The sequence below is a fragment of the Amphiura filiformis genome, chromosome 7 (assembly GCF_039555335.1).
Source record: "Amphiura filiformis chromosome 7, Afil_fr2py, whole genome shotgun sequence".
In the NCBI taxonomy this organism is placed as follows: domain Eukaryota; kingdom Metazoa; phylum Echinodermata; class Ophiuroidea; order Amphilepidida; family Amphiuridae; genus Amphiura; species Amphiura filiformis.
The window spans coordinates 9,701,303-9,710,685 of record NC_092634.1 but is presented as its reverse complement, the minus strand read 5'-3'; the positions used below and the strand labels follow the sequence as shown (position 1 = coordinate 9,710,685).

The following is a 9,383-nucleotide window of genomic DNA, read 5'->3' as shown; positions in this document are numbered from 1 at the left end:
GGTTTTTACAGTTCTCAGGATGGTATCTTGGAGTATATAGTTTGTTAAAAAAGGCCCTGTGGTAGGGCTAATATGATGCTACACCACTGGTTTATATAGCTTGTGCAAATTGATATCTGCCTCTGTGAAATCCAACATGTAGTGTTAGTACTCTCAACTTGAGACAAGATACTATAGGTGTACAAGTTAGGCTTACCGTAAGGGATAATGGGATACAGTGAGTTGAAGGACAAAAACAGCAAAGTAACATGCATTGGTTTGTTGATTGTCTTAATGTTTGCTGAATGCATCTTACAGCTAAGGTTACACTGTTGCAAGGATGATTTGAAATTATGAATTATAATGAAAGTTTATTTTCCAAATCTACACAGAAAATGAGAATCCAATGATTCCCATTAAGTTTCTTGGCCAAAATTATGATTGATCCTTGCACTGTGCAACAGTACTTTAATGCAATGGTTGGACATGTCTGTTTTTTCTTCAGTAGTTCTTGGAGAACTGAACCAAAGACTCCACCATGGTATCCAAATGTGAGTTACCCACATGTTGGGTAGGCCATGGGGTAGAATGTGCATGAGTTTGGGGAGTATTAGGCAGACCCCGTGGAATAAGACCAATTGCTTTTTGGAGGGCAGAGGAGACATAAGTAGCTGTGTAGTCAACAGGGATGGTTTGAGCTCCCGAGCTACTTGTTGCTTGCTCACCGATGATAACACGTGTTGGGTACTCAACATCTGTGGGGATACCCTGCAACCCAGGATGGACAAACTGTGCTTTATCTACTGCTATTGGTACTGCCTTCTGATTTGTATCACCTGCAAATTGTGTATCAGATATGTCTTTATGTTCTGCACTACTGCTGTAATCTTGCAGAATATTTTTGGCTTGTTTGAATGGATTTGGCAATTGCTTCTCCGCCGAACGTGGTTTCCTGCCCGGTTTTAACGCCCCACCAGATTGCTCGGACATTGTTGCTGCCTTAGCTGCATCACTTATTGCTTTTAATTCCTTTTTAGTCAACGCTCTATTCGCTTGCGTTTTCTTTTGTGAGATTAATGCCTTTTCCAACACTTTCTGCGATTTAGTTTTATGCTTCCGTTTCATTCCAAGATGCACCTGTTTCTCATGACCTCTGACCCCACTAATACTGTTAAAATGTTTCGGACAGAACTTACAACCATATGGGTGCAACCCTGTGTGTGTGAATTTGTGTGCGTCTAATGATGCTTTACATGTGAACTGTTTATTGCAGACATCGCACCAGTGTTCATCACCCGTGTGGACGTTCATGTGATACCGACGAGCGCCGACACTCATAAAACTTTGATCGCATCGTCCACATTTATACGGTCTTTGCCCGGAATGAATACGCTCATGTTCCTGTAGGTTATGCTTACTCTTGAACTGCCGTCCACATACGTGACATATCATAGCGCCAGTGTGTTCTATTTCATGGTATTTCTGAGCCGTCTGTGTGCCAAAGTGTTTGTCACAGTAGTGGCATTTGTAAGGTCTCTCACCTGCACAGGGATAACAAAATCAAAGAAAAATATAAGCTTTCACCTGAATAAGTTTTCACCTGCATTTGATGGGGAAAAGTGGGTATGAGGTTGTCAAATGGGTCACATATCTTAAATAGAATGACATTACTAGATTTTTTTGCTGAAGGAACTATGCCTTTGTTTCCAAATTTTGCAAATCAATGAAGGAGGTGAAGAGGGAGTTGCAAATAAATGTGTCAAGAGCAGGGCTCCCAACACAATTCTTAGCCAGTAAAATTCTTTTTGGTTTCATCAAACCACACTTTTATAAATTGCTGGTCACACAGCACATTTAATCAAAATCAGTGATGTAATGGCAAGGGGGCATAGGGCCCCCCCCAAATAAAAATCACCTCAATCAGGCTCTGTGCCCCAAGGGAAGGAAGGTAACTTTCAAATGGCAAAATTTGATGAAAAGTGTTACAAATGGGCTAAAAAGTAAATATCAATGCGGCCATCCCACCGGGCGGGGGAGACTTCTCAGAGTGGGATGCAGCCACCCTTGGCTACACGCCACTGATAGCCAGTTGTATGAATGTCTCTTACCTGTATGTATTCGTTCATGTGCTTTCAAGCTTCCCTTGCCATTGTACTTCTTGCCACAGAACTGACACACCAATAAGCCATCCCCAGTATGCAATCTCCTGTGTCGACGTAATCCTACCTCATGCTTGAACCTCTTCTTACACTTCTCACACTGGTATGGTTTCTCATTTGTATGTCTCACCATATGTCGTCTGAGGTCACGCCGACGTACGTAGACTTTCTGACAATGTGGACATGTATGCGGGTTGCCATTCACATGAGTCTTTTCGTGTTTGCCAAGATTTCTCTTCTTTTTTATCATTCTTGGGCAGAACTTGCATTTGTAAGGTCCATTTTTGTCATTTTCAGTAGCCTCATTGTTATCATCATCATCATCATTACTGTCACCTTCATAATCTTTATCCACATCATCTTCTTCCTCCGTCTCTGATTCAGAACTGTTTTCATCATCTTCCACATCCTCTACTTTTTCTTTAGTTTTTTTAGTATTGAGTTTGCTTTTCGTTTTTGTTGTCTTTGATTCTGCTTTATGAGTGTTCTCATGTTTCTTAAGTTCTCTCTTCAACTTAAAAATTTCCCCACAATCACTACACTGATAGTCTTTATGAGATTTTTCATGCAACAACCTAGCTTGGTTGCTGGAGAATGTCCTTGTGCATTGAGTACAAGGAAACATGTTTGCGATCTTGCTCCGGTTCCTTTTCCCTGATGATCCGTAACTTTCCGGCACATACCTTAACACAGGTCCTCGCTTACGTTTATTTAGTCCAATAGAATCATGCCCTGCTTTATCTTTTAAAACTTTTGCTGATCTATTGCTTGCTTTAGGTATGAATTCAGGGTCATTGTGTTTCTTTGATTTTTTTGAACTGGTAACCACTTTTTTCTTCCTTCCACGAGTTGCTGTTGTGGACTTCTGGGTCCCAGGTGGTCTACCCCTTTTCCTCTTTGTAGTAGCATCAGATTCTTTAATAATATTTTTGGATTTAATTTGTTTTTGTTTTTGACGAGTTTGGGGTTTTATGGAGACTTTCTTTAACACTTTCTCCTCTACCTTCTCTGTGACTCCTCCCGTCTCATGAAGACGATGATGTTCTTTAAGCAATCCTTTCTTTTCAAACCGTTCATCACAGTACATGCAAACATATGGTTTGACCCCATGGTCCTTCACCAAGTGCGTCTTCCATAACTTGCGAATCTGAAAAGTTTTACTGCAGAATTTGCATTTGAAATGACACCAGGTGACGGTTACAAATTCAGTTGCATCTGCATTGCTATTATCTAAAGATTTTTGTGATGAGTCTATTTGGTCAGCTGCATCACTGATATCACCCTCTAAGTTCTCCTGTTTTTGTTCATCTTTCTTCATTAAGGTTTCTTGTCTTTGGTCTAATATACCATCTTGTTGCTCTGTATTGTCAACTGAAATCTTTGTCACACTGTTTTGGTTCGTTTTGATGGAATCACTCTCATTGACCTCTGTAGAAGCCTCTTCATCATCTGTTGATGATGCTTCTGAAGACGATTCATCACCTTCAAAACAAATGGGAGAGAAAATATTGTGTTCATGAATTAAAAAGGTTTATTAAGGGGGTACTACACCCCTGTGGTAAATTTGTGACTATTTTTGTATTATTCTCAAAAACTAATAACACACTGGTAACAAAAGTTATGTATATTATTGGGTAAAGCAATCCAATTACTACACTGAAATTTCAGTGACTCAAGACAAGCGGTTCAGTATATATGATAGGAAACGAGGTACATCCTAGCGGTACCTTATTTCTGTTCATAAATAACAAACCGCTTGTCTTGGGTCACTGAAATCCAGTGTAGTAATTGATTCCTTGCCCCTATAATATACATAACTTTTGTTACCACTGTGTTATTAGTTTTGAAAAAATGCAAAAATAGACACAAATTTATCGAGGGTGTAGTACCCCTTAAAGGCTGCATGATTTAAGGCATCTAAGACATCATTGGATCAGACTCTATCAACTGATCAAGATACATAGATTTGCAGTGGATTCATCTTCATCGAATTAATACATTTTGAGGATCTGGACTATGTTACAGATCCATCGGCAAATATCTTATTTGAAGTTATAGCATACGAAATATAATCAAGTGATGGTTTCGAACATTCAATACATTAGCAGTGAATCTTCCAATGCCATTTGGGTTTGAAATCCATGGGCATGAACTCAAATTGTAAACTGTTAGTGTTACACTGGTCCACATTTTGTGACACTTTGTAAGAATCAGACTCGCAAATCAACAACAGGTAATGTCATGAATTTTAAAATAAGGGTCAACCTTTTCGGGCTGTTGATGAAGGGGGCTGCAAAATTCACCTTTTCTGCAGCCCTTGGGGGAGAAGCGGCCATGGTACACCACTGTGTTATCCTGAGGGACAGTCTTTTATTTTGAACTCTGTTATTAAATTAGCCAAAATAATTAGCCTGAATTCTTCCCAGTTTGTATCAATTCATTAAATTGCAGTGTATTCTTTCTCTAAGTGTGACCAAGGCATTGCTTTTTACTTAGGACTTTTTATGTTAAAGCCTATCATATGGCTAGCATGCAGAGCATTAAACTTCAGCATTTTAATTCATCTCACCTGATGAGGACTCATCTGATGAAGAACTTTCGTGCACTGTTGCCATCTTCACCTCAGATGACAGATGTTGACTCTCATTCTCTACTTCTGGCTTTTTACAGTCAGCTGCAGAAGGTGATGATGATGTTTTTTCTGCTCCATCTTTGTAGTTGGTAGATGTTTCAGCTAGTGGATACACATTGCTTTTAGTTTCTGTCACTGTGGGTCCAATTAAGTTTACACAAACTTGGTCATTTGTGGCATGATGAGCAGTAGTATCATTTTCCTCCTGTTTCTCATCATTTCTTTTGTCATTGGGGCTCAAATTAGAGCAGTCAATCCTGTTAACAAATAAGTGTTGATTGTCATGATTGCCAAACACCTGTTCTTTTGGTAATCCATCTCCAAAAGGTTGTGAGACAGAAGAGATATTTCCCTCCTCCATAGGTCTGTTGTTGGCTGCAGGTCTGCTATCATCATGTGAAGCAAGTTGACTATAACTGACAGGATTTGGCATATGGACATCGCACTGTACTTTGTTGTCTTTAATCACAATATTGTCACTAGGTGTATAATTAGTGCCAGGTAAAATTACACTTTCCCTGTTGAACAGATCTGGAATCAACTCTCCACTGTTCTTAATACTACCTTGTTGTGTGGGTAAATGAAGAATATTGTCATTACTATACCCCTGGTTTGTTGTCTGTATAAGTTGTGCACCTTGATAGTTTTGACCGATGTAACCGTCTCTTGTTGACTTGCTCAAATCAAGTACACTCGCAGCTTTTACTTTGTGGACGTACACTTGTTTCTCTGTGTCACCATATGATGCGTCTTGTTGCAGATGTGAGTCAAATTGCTCAAGGAAAGGGCTGGAGTGAACAACTTCTTCTGTGAATTTGTCATTGGCCTCCATATTTTTACTATAAGCTGCATTAGTCCATTTAATACTAGGAACATTCTGAAACGAAACAAAATAAGAAGAATTTACACAGTTTGCCCGGGGGGGTCACTGCCATTGTGGCCTGTACACCATCCGCGATAATCAACTTTTGAAAAGCACCCTAAACAAGGATTTAACCCTTGGCTAAAACAATACCCTAAACAGGTGTTCTCACACCCTAAACAGGGATTTTATTCCTTGCATCAAATTTCATACCCTAAATTTCATTTCAGCGTATTAGCAATTGCAATTTTGCTACCCTTTTTCCAATATTTCATGTTTTTGACACCCTAAAGCGTGTTACGCAGACAGCGTGTCGTGCTTACCCACGAAAAACTACCCTTTTTACGTGTTTTCATTATCGCGGATGGTGTACAGGCCACAATGGGAGTGACCCCCCGGGACAGTTTGCCAGTCGGGGGATCTGGAGCAGTCAGATGGGAGGGGTCCAATTTGAGAAAAATGTATAAAATGTAACAAATGGCCACAAAGTGGTCATCACATCGTGCTTGCACTACGCAAGGGGTCAGGGGTGTCTGAAAGTTGAAAGTTGCCTGAATTTGATGTGAAATCCAGTAATACCTTATTTTCCTGGGAATCTAGTCAATGCCACTGCTCATTAATTTCTGGAGTTTTTTGGCATGGGGTCCAGGAACCCACTCAGCATGCTCAAGGGCTCCTGGTGGCAGTGGCATAGTGGCACCTGGGGGAATGGATTGGATACAGAATGACACCCCATACATTCCTGAAACAATTGGGGTTAAAGGGGGCAGCTGCTCTCCCCTGAAAAGGATGCTGGCCACCTGATATTTGAGATGCCTCTTTTTATAATTTTTAGCATATTTTCATCAAATTTTGCCCCCCTTGAAAGTTTCCCCCCCCCCCCTTGAAAGTTGCCCAAAGTTGTCCCCCTTGCCACCTCCCCCGACAAAGTGCTGGCTATGCCAGTGTTGCACACCACTGCGTGAAAATTTTCACAAATATTACTAATTTGGTTATAAATTTCTGTCTTGAAACAGTCAAGGACGGAGGCCATGCATTTTAATGCGCGCAAAGCATTTATACATGGACAATTTTGAATTTCACAGCTTGGCAGCGGTGGGCACAGAATTGATATAGATGGTGCTGAATTGGTTGATAGTGGGCGCGTAAGTAAGGTGCAAAAAATGGTACACGCAAAGTTACGATCCCGAAAAGCGGAATGACCAAAGCTGCAACAAAAGTGTAAAAAAGGGCACCCATGGGGGCCACGCTTGCAACACGCCTGGCCGCTGGCATAAGACAGTGCCCAAGGCCCATGCACTCCTATTGCGCTCCAGTGGCATAGCCAAGGGGGTTAAGGGGGGGTAGAATAGTGTCCCTGACAAAAAATGATTAATACCAGGTGTTATTTTCCCCTCCCCCGACCAATAAAGCTGGTTATCTTAGCATTTTCTTTTTATGACATTTTTCAGTAGTTTCCACAAAAAAAAAGGTTATTTAGGCCTAAATGCCAAAATTTCAGTTGATTCCAATTTTGCATGATTATGTGTATTACACTGCTCCATAGGCCACTGTGTTCACTAGAACAAAATACAAATTCGACGACATTATTACAAAAAAGATACATAAACAACTATGTCAGCAGAGGTTTCCAGTGGTATAATATAAAAATCTCAACTTTTTTTTGTGAAAAGTGTGGGGGATGAGGCTGTGGATCACCAAGTGCCGCCCTTAAGGGGGCTATCATTTTCTTCGGAAGGGGGGTCCCAAATTTACAAAAGTCGGCATCAATAAAATTGCGACTCCCAAAAATTTTATGACCCCCCCCACCACTGATACGCCTACCCCCTAAACAGGCTGTATTGAAATCAGTCTTTTTGAATAAAATTAACACTATCTGTGGTCATCTTGTGACTCCCTACATTTTGGTCATCAAAAATTCTATCACCCCCCCCTATTTTTCTTTACAAAATTTATGACCCCGCACCCAGTATATATACCCCCTTCCGAAGAAAATATCTTGACTCATTTCCCTTGATCGTGTCACATTTGGTAAAATATGCAAATCGTGTCACATTTGGTAAAATTAAACGAAATTACAACATTGGCCTATATGGAGCAGTTTAATACACATAATCATGCATAACTCGCAAACGAAAAATCGGAATCAACTAAAATTTTTGGTACAAGCTTTTTTCATGGATAGCCTATCTGCTGAAAAATGTCATAAAAAGAGGATGCTAGGATCACGAAATACTCCTTAAAGGTTTGCAAATTGGGATTGCCAAAATTTGTATTACTTATTTTACAATACTGTGGTTACAGAATAATAAAAATAATAAAAGTTTAATTACAAGTTGGCCACAAATACGATAGAATCTACACAAACTTTGCGAAGAAGCTTGTCCACGTTATGCACAATAGCTCACTTAACCTCTTCAGCGGGTTGTTTGTTTACTTTCTGATCGATTGGCTTTGCGCATTCACTGCGTCTAAATGTTTAGGTCTGTGCAAAAGACTAGGATATGACGGCCTGATGACTAGGTTTCAGTCGGACTTCGAATTCACGATGTTTTCTTTCTTGAACACACGCGAGTCTTAATCTGAAGCCACCAAAATGAATGTTACATCAATGGAAAGCGGTCACTTTGAAGAAATTTTACTCAAGAGATCCAAGTGATTAGATGGCGCTGTTTATTTTTCTGGTGAATAGAAGCTGACTAGAAGCTCCCGGTTTTTCAAGAAACGCGAAATTTACACTGAAATTTTCGCGATTTTTGACTAAAAATAAAAAGTTTACCCCAAGATACGCGAGTCTAAATAAGTTTTGTGCATGTTTATTTTTTGAAAAATCAAAAGATCACAGTATTAGCTCCATGTAACTAGCAGATCCAGATTATATCACTACAAATTATGTTTCGGTGGTAAGAGATGTAAAAAAGACCTGATTTTAGCCCGTGTTTCTATAGGAGTTCAAGCGTGGAATAGCTCGGAAAATCTTAGTTCCCCAAAGGTTTCGATATGTCGTAGTGACGGAGGTGTGAGTACCTCGGGCTACTAATTATAAAAAGCCTCTCAGAGTCTCGGACTGTCAAAAATTGCTTGGCCCCCCCCCCCCTCCTCGCTTGACCCCTCATCCCCTCCCCAGGGGACAAACCAAAAAAATATTTTCCCCCCCCTCCCATTTTTCTTTATATTAAATTTCATTTATTTATTTGGGCCTTGGATATTGGATCCATGCATTGCACATAAATCCTCCCCCTAACAGTGCAACACGCACACCCAGCACAGCTGCAAGGATTATTAAATCAGGATGTGACACTTCCTAATTTGCATGTGTCCAATTCATATGTTAATAGCATATTGTTATTAAAATGATGGTCTGACCTGGCCAGAGGCGTTAATATAATAGACGTTTGATCAAGGGACAGAGTATTTTCCGTTTGTATTGGCTACCGAGCGAAACATAATTATTATGCACATTCCGACCAGACTAGCTTTGCCAGGCAGAGTAGGCCATGACGCGAAGGCCTATGTGCGAACGTACATTTGAACAAAAACAATATTATTTGAAGTTTTAATTTAAAAATTACCCTATTTTATTAAATTACCATGTAAATTAACCGTAATTTACCCACTCACAACACTGACATGAATACAAGTTTTAGTATTATTTAATAATATTATTTCCTCTATCGTTTGCTGTACAATGGTACAGGTTGGGGGGGGTTAAAATAGTTGTACTTTTAAATATTAAAATATGAGGGTGGGG

General features: G+C 40.0%; 1 protein-coding gene across 1 annotated transcript; it reads right to left on the bottom strand.

The window, feature by feature from the left end:
• Positions 1-461: 461 nt before the first annotated feature.
• On the bottom strand, positions 462-5,625 carry LOC140156723 (uncharacterized). Its single transcript, XM_072179660.1, has 3 exons — positions 4,708-5,625; positions 2,088-3,620; positions 462-1,520 (listed from the first exon to the last, which is right to left on the bottom strand). The coding sequence occupies exons 1-3, from the start codon at positions 5,600-5,602 to the stop codon at positions 481-483; spliced, it is 3,468 nt and encodes a 1,155-aa protein (XP_072035761.1). The 5' UTR covers positions 5,603-5,625; the 3' UTR covers positions 462-480.
• Between the last annotated feature and the right edge of the window lie 3,758 nt (positions 5,626-9,383).

Coding starts and splice junctions, on each gene's coding strand:
- LOC140156723 (XM_072179660.1), bottom strand. CDS start 5,602: ATGGAGGCCAATGACAAATTCACAGAAGAAGTTGTTCACTCCAGCCCT. Junction 3,621..4,707: donor ATCAGATGAGTCCTCATCAG/GTGAGATGAATT, acceptor TTTGTTTTGAAG/GTGATGAATCGTCTTCAGAA. Junction 1,521..2,087: donor ACATGAACGAATACATACAG/GTAAGAGACATT, acceptor ATCCCTGTGCAG/GTGAGAGACCTTACAAATGC.